Source organism: Dipodomys spectabilis, unplaced genomic scaffold, assembly GCF_019054845.1.
Source record: "Dipodomys spectabilis isolate Male_0828 unplaced genomic scaffold, ASM1905484v1 ptg000059l, whole genome shotgun sequence".
Taxonomy (NCBI): Eukaryota; Metazoa; Chordata; class Mammalia; order Rodentia; family Heteromyidae; genus Dipodomys; species Dipodomys spectabilis.
Window position 1 is genome coordinate 2016621 of NW_024870736.1, and position 13431 is coordinate 2030051.

Here is a 13431-nt window from a genome sequence, read left to right on the forward strand (position 1 = left end):
GTGTGGTACCAGAAGGCACTGACTTCTTCCTTGACTTGGAATTAAAAACCTTAATCAGTGGACAGAATTTTGCTGTAGACAATCAGAAAATCGTATCTATGTGTGTGTTTGTGTTTGTGGACACTGCTCATTGTTATACCAGGATGAATTACATGAATTTTAAGCCTCACATTTTACACACACACACACATACACACACACACACACACACACACACCATTGTCTTCTGTGGTGACGTTGTACATCTTCCATGAGACCACCTGAGTCCTCTCCTGAGCCTCTTGGAGCTTCTCTCACCAATCTTGCTGCTCTTCAGCCTGCTCCTCCCTCCAGTGTCCAGTCACTGACCTGGACAGTGCTGAGGCTTGTCCTACTGGGATAAGAAAAAGAGAAAAGATAGATCCAGACATTGAAGTAGCAACCTCATCTCGTGCACTTTGAGGTGACTTTACAGATGCTTGTTTTCACCAGCTCCTCATTCCTGTTTCTGCTCCCAGCCTCCCACTTTCCTGCTCTTCTCTGGGCTCCCCACAAAAGGCTCAGCTGATATTATAGGAAACAGACACATCCTGTTTCTGTGAAACCTGCGTTGCTGGTGCTTTGATTGAATGTATTTTTCCAGAGAGAGTTTTTCTTAATGTAATAGGGAAGAATCAGAAAAGTAATTAGTTAGGGCAGTTTCACTTAAGCTTTCTCTTACTCAGTTTATTTAAATTAATTTTATATGGATAAGATGGACTTTACACAAAAAAATCTTTCTCTGCCTACATTTTTTGCTTGTTTCTGTGGTGTCATGTCTCAGATTCCTTAAACCTTTTGAGGCAAAGATCCTCATGTAACAAATATCCAAAAGAGACGCAAAGTGAAAATGGAGGCCAACTAACACCTGACATTGTCCACTCTCTAGGGCTGCTGTTTCCACTATTGGAATTGATGATGGCTAGTTTACAGATTCATTGTCATGAAATGGACATTATATCATTGATAAAAACTGAGTGGCTAGGGATCCATCTATATCATTGAGCCTTTGATGTCTGCATACTAAGTGTCTGAAGGACCCAAGAGCAAGCTCCTCTCCATGGAAGGGAGGTCTCCTCTCATAATGCAGGGAGATAAGTTGGGGAGTTTCCAAAGGAAGAGGCTATTACTCAGCAGTCCTAGATTAGAGGATTTGGAGAGAGAGTAAAATTAACCAGCAACCTGCCCCTAGAACTTGACCTTGTCCTACTCGATCCTTCAGATACTAAAGCTCAATAAACTGAGGAAGGCAGCAAACGAACACCTAATTTGGTTCTGGTTCTAATTGTCTGGTTTCCCCAGACAATTCCTACACCCTTCCATGAGGGTCTGACTTGATATCTGACCTTGTAAATGTTCTTCTCAAAAAAAATTCTATTGAATAATAATGTCTTCAAAAACTAACTTTGTAGCAAATCTTTTCTTTCCTACCATACCTAACACAGCCTTTACCTTAGTTCACAGATAATCCAATGGGAACACATGATAAGTTCAGTGTGCTGCACTGTAGATGTTTTAAAGTTTGAGGGCTTTACTTTTTTTTCCTCTTTGCCAGTCCTGGGTCTTGAACTCAGGGCCTGAGCACAGTACCTGAGCTTCTTTGCTTTAGGGTAAACTTTTGTAGCTCATGATACTGTACCTCTGTGGCCTTGGGAGGTCTCTCCTGAGAGGTCATTTCTACAAAGCTTTGGTGAATGGCTGTGTTTCAACAAACTGACTTTCTGTTCACTCATATTTTATAAATGAGTTCACACATCATCATGGCCCCTTCCTCTGAGCAGGGGTGCTGGTTAATTTAGCATGGATCCCTGAGATAGAGACATAATTTCATTTGACATTATTTTCATCCCAGGTAAATATAGAAATTCTAGTTATAAAACAATGTATCTAGCCTGTTGAAGTCCTGGTGTTGATTTTCCTCATAGACTATTAGAGCAGATTTTTAAAAAATATATGTACAAATATATCATGGGAGAAACATGATATCGAGGACAGTTTAATTCTTTTGTGTTCATGTACCATAGCTTTATCATTAAACCCCAATGTGATCTTTCTAACAGTGCCTTTAGTCCTTCTCATTTAGAAGTCTTAGATATTAGTGTAGCTGGTTCATTTAAAAGAATTAATTCTTGCCTAGTGCAAAACCTTACCAACCTTGGGGGCATATGACAAGGCTGAGGTGAGGGCGGCCTCACCTCACAGACTTCACCTCACACCAGTTGCTGGACTCTGCGTCTGCAAGCCCTGTTCTCCTGTGATCCTTATGCACCTCCCAGCCTCCCTCCTTACAATACAATCTAGCTGTAATCCTAGCTACTCAGAAGACTGAGATCCATCCAGAGGATCTTGGTTGAAGACAGCTCAAGCAGACAAGTTTGTTAAAATTCAGCCTCCCAACTAACTAGTGAAAACAGGACTGAAAGTGTGGTTCAAGTAGTCAAGTGTTAGCCAACTACGTAGAAGACCCTGAGTCACCCCCCCCCCCAATATTTGCCCCGGGGCAAGTTAGGGGGGGAGGGGAGGGAGGATAGTAGATGTGGTACTATTTCTCATCTTGATAATGGGAACTAATAGGAAGTGTCTCAGTGGCTTTTGTTGGTCAGGCCCAAGTTTAGAACTCTGCATAAGAAAAGTTGTACTCATTCTGTAATAGTCAGACTCAATATACTTAAGAATAATAACCATATATTTATGTAGGTGTAAGTTTATGCTTTTCTCCACTGTGTTGAATCAGTACAAGAAACCACCTCTGAACTCAGAGTCAGCTGGGGTGGGGAAAAAGAAGCAGATTCCCAATGTAGTAAGTACAGCATCAACCTCCCTGGAACTCTGAAGCCTGTAAAACAAACTCCAGCACAGTACTGGCTGTGTTTAATGGCAATTTCTTATCCCCTGTGAAGGCCACCCTTCCCTTGCCTGCTTTGCTCTCCAAGGTCCTGTGCAGTAGCATCCACCAACACATAATGGGATACAGGCATTGTAGTGTTTGCTGATCTTTCTTTCTAACCTCATGTCTTTAGCCTAATTCTCTGTCCCTGAGTTGATTTAGTCCAGTTTATATGATTTTACAAAATACCTATTGTTTGCAGATTCACTACTTGAAGACTGCTATCCGGTCATATCCCTTACTGTTACTTACTTTTCATTCAGCACTGGGCAATATCGGTGCAAGGCTCACTCCCAAGCTTTCTCTTTGCTTGGGCATAAGAAATCCATAGTTAGCAGCATCCTTGGGTGTTCAAAGAGAAAAAAGTGGAAGTGCTGGATATAATGGTCAGTGAGCCCAAGATCCACTGCAAATACCAAAGCAACTCTGGCTATGTCACCTAGAACTAGTGGAAGCAGCCAGCCCTGATGCAGGCTGTGGTTAAGCCTTTACAACCTGTAGCAGGTAGATCCACAGTCTACAGCTTTTGGGAGGAATCTTTACATCTTACTTTGTACAGTTTTCTTCTTGGCAAATTGCATTCTAGAATAGATTTTTCTCATCTGCTTATACATGCAATGTTTTTAGTAATTCCCTCTCCCCTTTTTTTTTATTTTAGAAACTTCGTGAATACTTTCATTCAGTTTAAGAAGCCTATTATTGTAGCAGTAAATGGCCCAGCTATTGGACTAGGAGCGTCCATATTGCCTCTTTGTGATGTGGTTTGGGCTAATGAAAAGGCTTGGTTCCAAACACCCTATACCACCTTCGGACAGAGTCCAGATGGCTGCTCTACTGTTATGTTTCCCAAGATTATGGGAGGCGCATCTGTGAGTACCTTTGTTAAAAAATTATTTTAGACAATGTTGTTCTACTCAATGTATCCAGTGTGTTCTCTGGGGACCTTCCATCAAATCACTTTGGTTCATGGAGCGCTGTGATCCTTCCCGGGAGAAGGCCATTCCTCCCTTGATGAGCCTCCAGATCTGCAGAAATCACACTGATACCCAGTTTTCAAACAGGAATTGTGCTTTTACTTCACAATCTAAAAGCTGCCCTTTAAAAGTAGCAGTGAGAGACCATGTAGCAGCCATTCACACACACCTGTAATACTAGCCACTTGGGAGGGTGATACTAGAATTGCAGTTTGAAGCCAGTGTAGATAGAGAAATCCAAGAGATTCTTACTACATTTTGCCAGGAAAAAGCCAGGAGCTGAGGCTGAAATGATAGAGTGCCAGGCTTGAACAAAAAGAGCCAGGATAAGAGACAAAGTCCCTGAATTCAAAGCCCAGTACTTACACCTGCCCATGCTCGCGCGCACACGCATGCGCGCGGACACACACACACACACACACACACACACACACACACGATTTAAATTAGGAGAGGTTGTGTTTGTGTTTTCTCTATTATATGGACCGTGTTCCTTAGTTCTAGAGATAGACTGAGAGAATTTGGCACAGAGTAGAATCCTCAGGTTGAGCCATGTTGAAAAGACAGCCTGAAAGTCAGATTGGACAAAGGGACAAGTCAACCTCTTCTGCACATCCTCAACTTCCAGCAAAACTAAGTGTCCATATTTTGACTTGGCCAATTGGCATGATACTACCTTCTTCCCCATCAGTGTGGGGAGTGCAGGAAGACCGTTATGGCATGTACAATGACTGTAGCTTAGGGAGTTGCAGAAGGAGCTGACAGCCCACAGCTGGAGCAGCAGGACCTCCCTTAGGGGTTCACAGCTCAGTTCACCCTCTGTGTCACTGGGACCTACCTTCTCATGAAGAAACCTCTAGGATCCAGGGTTCTCTCTTCCTTCAGAAGCCTACAGACAGGGGAGATAGACAGTACAATTTCAGGCAATCTTGGGAACAATTAGAGTACAATGAAGAACAAAATGTGTGTCATCTTTCTGTATTTTCTGAGCATAAGACTAACTGTAGGAGAAGAAATTGGCAAGCACTGCTGAGTAGGTAGGGTTGAGAAGGAAGGCTCATTGGATCTGGGAGCCGCTTGTGTAATCCTAGCTACATAGGAGGCTGAGATTTGGATGATCACTCTTCAGAGCCAGCCAAAGCCAAAAAGTGGGTGATACCTCCTCTCAAGCTAGGGACACATCATCTTAACTACAACAGGAAGCTTAAAATATGTGAGTCCTGACTCAGGCATGTCCCTTGATAGGAAGCAAGACCATATCTGAAAAATGACCAGCCCAAAAAAGCATAGCTCACCTACCTAGCAAGGACAAGACCCTGTGTTCTAACACCAGTACCACCAACAAGTGTAAGGCTTGTTGACCTCGGTGCCCCAGTGTGATTCACTGAGATAGCTGTAGCATCTGTTGCTGTGTGGGCTCCTGCCAAAGAAGAAGAGTCAGTCGACATTCCTCAATCTACACCTACCAAGACAACAAATGCTAGGCGGAACCCCTCGCAGTAGCCAAGGATGGTGGACGGGTGGTGGGAACTGTGGGCCCTCAAAGAGGAGGAGAGTAGGCATCTGCAGGACCAGATGGACTCCTGAGTGAGAGAAGGTCAGAGGGAGGCTCTGGTGAGGTTGGTATGGGTTTGTGTTTAGTGACTAATATGGCTTCAGTGGAAATGTTCTGGCTTTGATTACTATGTTTTATAACATGTGAATCGAGGGAGAGCTGGGGCAGTCCAGAGAAACACTTTTATGTAAATTTTTCATAGGTCCAAACTTATTCTAAATTCTAAGTTGCTTTTGAAAACTGAAATGTGGAGAAGTTGATAAAAGATCACAGCCCCTAGTATTGCCACTGTTTTTTGTAGATGTACCTCCCCTAGTTATCCCCTGCTGGTGGGTATTTGTCCCAGGAGTCCGCATGCCCCATCCCTGTGTGCTGCTTAAGCCAAAATACCTGCTGTTGGGCAGAGAGGATCAGGAAGCTCTGCTGTACTCATGTGTCAACAGTGCCTCCTTCCCTTGGAGGCTCAACACATTGCAAAGCTCTGCAGCACCTTATTGGTGCTATGAATGGGATCCTTCAACACTGGCTCTTTGCCTGCATTAGGCCCCCATTCCTGAGACCACGCTTTCTGGGACTTGTGAGGACTGGAGGACAAGACAGGCAGGCCTGGTGGCAGCAGCTGTTCCCATTGGAGCAGGCTGAGAACCTTGGGAATGAGCTGTGCAAGATGGCTAAACCTTGGTACTCTCCTGAGAAGCCAGATATTCACTGACCTTAATATGCTAGCCCTCTGTGTCCACCAAACCCTAGCTACTTGGCATGTATGTCTGTTATGCCAGGAATCGATTGGCCAGCAACCAAGACTGGACAGTGCCAATGGGTTCATATGGTTGAGTGTCCTGTCCCTTTATGAGTGCTCCCTGATAGATGTGAATGTGATGTAGCAGTCTACATCACATCTTGTCCATCCATCAATCCCTTCATTCATCCCTCAATTCACATACCTCAGCCCTACTTGTCCATATCTCTGACCAGTAGTCCAGTTTACCACTCAGTACTGGTCAGACCCAATACTCTGACATTAGGTAGATGACCATTATATCCCTATTAGGGATTCTTTTCCTCTTTTTGTCACTACAGGATAATACTGTAGAGAAGTTACTGGTCCCCTTATTGGCTTGCATCCCCACACTGATTAGCCACACCCAGTCATGAGCCATTTCTGTAAGCCCATCAAGTCTGAGTGAGTCTGAAGTTGTCTTCCCAGAAATTCCATGCCAAGTTTTAAGCTCCTGCCTTTTCTTCACCTGTAGCCATCCTCAGGCATATTATTGAGTTTTTCTGAAACTTGGCCAGTAACCTGAGAAGTAACCTTGGCCAGTAACCTGGGCACAGTCTCCACCTCCTACTACTCTGATACCCAGGAGTCCCACAAAGGACAAGAGAGTATTCTGCCCTCACCTGTGAGGACCAAGTTTAGCACATGATAGTACTGGGCCAGGTCCCATAGTGCTCTACCTGGCCTTGAAGCGGCCTTCCAGCCCCAAATCCCTTTCTACCCCTACCTGTCACCAATTTCCGTGGAAGCCAAAATGGATTTTGGCAAGTGGAGTTTGGTAGATTATGTGTCACCATCTGTTGCAGATAGAGAATGAAGTAGGATCACATCTTTGCTGTATTGTCCATTTTGCCCTGCTGTGCCCATCTAGTCCTACCTAATTAAGGGTAGATCTTTAAGCTCATCGGGAGTTATTACTAAAGAAGGTGATTTGCTAACAATTAAATGCTAAATTGGGCACTAAAGAATCCTTATTTCCGGGCTGGGAAGGTGGCTCAGTGATAGAGCGCTTGCCTTGCATGCATGAGGCCCTGGGTTTGATTCCTCAGCACCACATAAGCAAAAAGAAAAAAAGCTGGAAGTGGCGCTGTGGCTCAAGTGGTAGAGCGCTAGCCTTGAGCTGAAGAGCTGAGGGACAGGGCTCCAGGCCCAGAGTTCAGGCCTCACGACCGTATCCCTCCCCCCCCCCCCCAAAAAAAAAAAAAAGAATCCTTATTTCCAGGAACATGTTAAGCTCATTTTAAGCGACAATCCAGGGAAGGTATAGATGTGCATTGGTGTGGGAGGATGAGGACCAACTAGAGGAAATACTAAGTAAATTTGGAAAGGCAAACACCTTGTAGTCAAACGGCATTTTGAAGGTGGAGCCTTTGTGCTGAATGTTGTCAGATGTAGAATTTTTTTTTTTCCTTGTCGGTTGTGGGGTTTGAACTCAGCCTGGGCGCTGTCCCTCAGCTCCAGGCCAGCGCTCTACCACTTGAGCCACAGCGCCACTTCTGGCTTTCTGGTGGTTATGTGGAGATAAGAGTCACCAACTTCACTTTTTGGCTGGCTTTGAATTTCAGTCCTCAGATCTCAGCCTCTTGAGTAGCTAGGATTACACGCACAAGCCGCCAACGTCCAGCAGTGGTAGACTTCTTAAGAGTTCATTGCGTTTGGAAAGATTCAAAGTGGTTTGAAGTCTCCGCAGGATAAACACCTGAACCTTGGTTAATTCTATCAATCTATACAACAAGGATTGTGTGCAAGTGCGCACACACCCGCGTGCACTCAACACACCATACACCAAGTTGGAACTGAAAAGATGCTATTGGTACAGACCAGGGAGTACCAGGTATCCCTAGGACCTCTGTGAGTAAAGATGCTGTGCTACAAGCAGCACAAAGAGACCTATACTACACAAGCTCTTCCTCAGATTTTATGCTCAGCTTCAGCCATACCTCCAGCCCTTTCTTTCTGATTATTTTGAAGGTGGGATCTCAAGACTTGTCTGCTTAGGCAGATCTTGGAACCACCAAACTCTAGACTTAAGCCTCCTTAGTAGCTAAGATTACAGGTAGGAGCCACTGATCCTGGCCCACTGCTTGTGTGTTTAAGTGGGAAATCATAAACAGCCTTGAGTCCGTCATCTCATTCACACTCTTGGGTGTGAAGAATTCCTTTCAATGTCCTGCACATCCAGCCATTTGTAAAAGAGAAAAGCACAAGTCAGAAAAGACTTCCTAGTAACAAGCAGATGTGTATGGAGATAGCTGGGAAAAAGCAAAGTGGACCACCATGACAGCATACTGGCTAGAGACAGATGGCTCCAGTTAGTCCAGATGGAGAGAACCAAGAAAGGGTGTCAATAGGAGGTGAATGGAAGAGAGACATGTTGGAGCTATTGGCTGACCTTCAAAGGGCAGAAAGCATGAAAAGAAGTAATGAGGCTGGGCATGGTGGTATGTGCCTATGATGCCCATACACAGTAGCTGACACCAAAGGCCTAGTTAGAATAGACACTATCTCAAAAAAGAAGAGAGAAGTGACTGAGGAGAACAGAGTAGAAACCCTACTCACTGGGTTCTCTGGGCCTGAACATGTTGGCATGCACTCTGTTGAGAATATACTTCCCACTCACCTGGAGGGACTAGGCTGTGGTTTCTCTACTGTGTGTTGAGAAGGAAAATGATCATCTCAGAGGGGAAAATTCAGTTGCCCTAGGGCCCTTCTCCTTTATCCATTCTCACGTGTTTCCCTTGAAGTACTGACTTAATATGAAGAACAAGATGAAGTGAGATTTCTAATAAGTGTTTACTTATAGACCATCCTTAGAAGAGGCTGCCTAGTCAACCTGGGGCTTATCAGAACGTTCTACACTCTTCAGATGCTCATGACCTTGTCCAAGACTGTGCTCAAATAGCCAGCCTCACTTAGGGTGATGTTCAGAATCTTGCCAGGCCTTCTGCTGAGAAGCAGGTTCCCTGCCGCTGTGTTCATCCCTCCTACTTGTGTTGAAGGGCAGCAAGTCAGCCACACCTGTGCTCTCCAGCACTCACGTGTGTGCTCTGTGCACTGTCTGGAAGGAAACAACTACTGGCAACTGTAGTGTTCACTTAGTCACTCTGGGTATTTTTCATTAGATTGCATCTCTTGAGAAAGGAGTCTTCTACCAACAGTCTGTTTACCTGAACCCCAGAAGCTCTAGTCTGGTATTTGGGACCATCAGAGAAACACAGAAGGAAGTCATTGTTTTGACCCATTCTCCCCTTCTCACCCTGCCTGAGCATCTGTGAGCCTGTTGCTGGAATGGTGAAATCCAGACACCTTCCTCTGAAACCTGAAAAGCAACCTAGGACAAAGTTAATGTTGGTGTAATGTGTATACACATGTATAGATGTATACACAAGGACATGTTTTAAAAACAGAAGTATGTTGACTTCCGCCATGCAGTCATGCGAAGCCACATGTCAGACCCACTTAACATGGTAATAATTTTGGGATCATGAAAGTGCTGGCTGCTTTGTCTCTTATATGTATATACATGTGAAATGTGATCTCTAAGGTGGTGCCCAGTAGCATTAGAACATAGTCTCTGTGTCTCAGGAGCACGTTACTTTTCGTCACACAGTTAGGGAAAGTAACCACCGTGTCTGCCATTCTATGCTTGGCTAACTTCTATAAGATTACTAATTACTTGTCCTTATTTGTGGCTCATTTTATTGCATATGAAGAGTACACACATGGGACCTGGCTTTAGCAGACAATGCAGATAAAGGAAATTAGACCAATAACCTCAAACACAAAGTAGACCTTTCCTACTTCATACTATTGGAGTCCATGTGATTCTGAATGAGGTTGTCTTTCTCTTAATCACCCAGCCCATCTGCCTATTGGATCTACCCATATACAATTCATTCTTAGTGCGCATTCGCACATGTGCCACAAGTTCTGGGGTTTTGAGTACCTGTCCTCAATGTGGATGTTGCGGGGCAAGGCCCCCTCTATCTGTTCCCATCGTGTTTTATATCGCATCACTCTGCTTCCTTTCAGGCAAATGAAATGTTGCTCAGTGGGCGGAAGCTGACCGCGCAGGAGGCATGTGGCAAGGGCCTGGTCTCCCAGGTGTTCTGGCCAGGGACCTTCACCCAGGAAGTCATGGTTCGAATCAAGGAGCTCGCCTCCTGTAATCCAGTTGTACGTCTAGTTGATTCTTGTACATGCTAGCTTTTTAAAAACTAAAACTTGGGCTGGGAAGGTGTCTCAGTGGTAAGAGTTCTTGCCTAGCATGCATGAAGTCTTGGGTTCTATTCCTTACTACCACATACCCAGAAAAAGCTGGAAGTGGCGCTGTAGCTCAAGTGGTAGAGTGCCAGCCTTGAGCAAAAGAAGCTTAGGGACAGTGTCAGGCCCTGAGTTCAAGCCCCAGGACGGGAAAATAAATAGCTAAATAAATGTTTTTCTCCAGAGAGCTCACAGACTACATTTTGCCACACGCTTCACTCTGGTGTGAGCACAGCCATGCATAAGGTTGAGCTGCTGACCCAGGCTGCTCTCAGTGCCACCACTGCAGGTCCAAACCTGAGAGTTAAAGTAGACACTAGCATCTGCAGTAGCAACGCTTGCACCATTCTCTACTTCGCAGAATCACCCTTTACATTCCCTGTGTTTGATGCTGAATAGTCAGTCTTCTGAGAAAACTGCATTTATCAAGTTATAGGGTGAGATACTGTTTCTTAGTAAGACATACAGCTCTCTTCTAAACAGTCATATGAGCAACCTTCATAAGGAACATTAGGTCTTGTTTAGGAAACCCCCTCACGCTGATCTGAGTGGTTTCATTGGGCATCAGTGGGATGAACATATCCTAAGGCTGCTCCACACAGGCCCATGGCAGCCATGCTGGGTTGAAGCCTGATCCAGTGGCAGCTGAGGGCCAGCTGTTAAAACTCAGCTTGCTGAAAATAGTGTAAGAGCCATTTCAAGGTTGAGACTGCCAGCACCATGTAGTGTGAGATCCTCCAGCATCTCACAGAATCCATGAGGATGGTTCCAGCTGCCTCTGCCATGGACCCCAAACTCCAGGGATGCTCCAGTCCTTCTGTGAAAGGGTGTGATGTTTGCATCGTACACTACCCAACTATGGGCTTCAGATTGTTTCTACATGAATGCCATGTTACTAGGTGTTACATTATACTGTTTAAGGAGTGACTGTCCAGTATAGACATGAGGGGGTGTTGGTTTTCTGATCATTTGCAATCCTAGGTTAATTGAATCCACAAATGTGGAGCCTGCTGATAGGCTAATACTTTCTGAATGCTAGGCCTGGTGTAAATTGTGAAATAATGCCTGTGGTCAACCCATACATATGGGGAGGGAGGCATGCTACTGACCCTTTGTTGTTTGCTACAGGTCCTGGAGGAGTCCAAGGCCCTGGTGCGCTGCAATATGAAGATAGAGCTGGAGCAGGCCAACGAGAGGGAGTGTGAGGTGCTGAAGAAAATCTGGGGCTCAGCTCAGGGCATGGATTCTATGTTAAAATACTTGCAGAGGAAAATTGATGAGTTTTGATGGACGGCTGAGTGCTGGTGATACTGGAACTGGTGTGAGCAGAAAATCCAAGGCTCCCAGCTGCCTCACAGCCAGAAACAAGTTCACTCATACTCCATGTGGTAGCGGGGCTGGAGACATGCAAGTTATTTATTACCAAGGAGTTTTTAAGTACTGTAACTTTAAAATAAATAACTACAAAGCTCCTTTGTCCAAACGTCATTATTTTATACCCATACACACATAAGTGTAAAAGCGCAGTGATGAGCACTGTGTTGCTCTTGGAAGTCTGATTTGTTTCCTTTGGCTAGTACTGTAATTTTTTTTCTATTGTGTTTTATTCATTTTGAGTGGCAGAAAAGTCAGGAACGTTGTTTCTTCATTCTTTTCCTTCTAGAAACAGAATATACAGGGGTATAGACAACCTCCCTCCCTTCCCCAGACAGATACAAAAAAAAAAATTGTAATATTTCCTTCACCTCCAAGGAGAGAGGCACACATAACCTCAGCTATGGAAATTCAGAGTGAAAAGTCCTGATGAGAAATCCCAACACACATTCAGTGTTCATGCTAAGACATCAGCCAGTTCTTCCTGATTAAAATATGTCCATGTCTTACCCAGGTAACATGAAGAAACACTGTCTGGAAGAGAACTTACTTTGCAGTATTAGTGAATCACTGAATAGCTTAAGTATAAGTAGCTAAGTTATAAGTTAGTCTTAGTGGGTTTTAAGTAGTTTTTCTGACCCTTTTGAAAAATAACTAGATACGTGCTTCTTGTTGCTGGGTGAGAAATACTACTTTTGTATACAATTTTGGTTTTCTGTCTGCAGGTATGATTGATGTATTACACCAAAAAAAGTATTTTTGTTTATCAAATGCAATTTTTAGATGCACTTAGAATATGCTTTATTTAATAAGTTAAAATTCTTCTGGCACACTATTAAAAACTGATTCAAAACAAGAGAACTACTCTCGTTAGGACAGTTCCATTTACTGTTTTGGTCTCTGGTCTTGTTCACCATATGCTGAGTACAGTGCAGTGTCTAGAGCGCCCCCATGTGGATGGACTATGCCTTCCTCAGGAGCGGCAGCTGATTCCTCACTCCAAGAAGCCTCTTCTATAGTTAGGCTTCTGGGTTTGCAATCATTGAATGTATGAAGAATGAAATAAAACCAGACCTTATTTTTGTACAGTTTTGAAGTTTGTACTGAGACCATCACCCCAGCCACATGGAGAACTGTACAGTATGTAAATCTTCCTTTAGCTAGGATGGATTGGTACAGTACTTTTGCATCTGTGGGACCCACTTTTTTGTTCAGTAGTTTGAACTATATATAAACTGTACAATCTGTAAAGTTTTTATAGAATAAATATTCAGCTGTGAAAACTGATTAAATAAAACTAATATTTCTTAACACATTTGAAAATGTTTTTCCAGTTCATTACTTAGGTTTCTCGTGCTGTCTTCACTGGTAAATACACAAATGTGCATCGAACATGTGTTTGGTGACATCAGGCCCCAGCCACATATACCTTCTTTGTCACTTATTTGAGCAGATGTTGTGACTTCTCCAAGACAATTGTGTTGCAAAACTGGTACCTAGCAAGTGAGGAACACATTGTTAAGAGAGACCAGGGCCCCATCCACTGGTTCTAACACTGCCCGGGGAAGCTCAGTTTTGTCTC

At 44.0% G+C, this 13431-nt stretch overlaps 1 protein-coding gene across 2 annotated transcripts in view; it reads left to right on the top strand.

Moving 5' to 3' along the window:
• The window catches only part of Cdyl (chromodomain Y like), a 147483-nt gene extending 134319 nt beyond the window's left edge, over positions 1-13164 (top strand). Inside the window, exons 5-7 of one of the 2 annotated variants that reach the window (XM_042680352.1) lie at positions 3564-3774; positions 10245-10388; positions 11604-13164. In XM_042680352.1, coding sequence (XP_042536286.1) covers positions 3564-3774; positions 10245-10388; positions 11604-11762 — 514 coding nt within the window. In that variant the 3' untranslated portion in view covers positions 11763-13164. The remainder of the gene's footprint in view (positions 1-3563; positions 3775-10244; positions 10389-11603) is intronic. The other variant, XM_042680353.1, reaches the window with a different exon arrangement.
• The last annotated feature ends 267 nt before the right edge of the window (positions 13165-13431 follow it).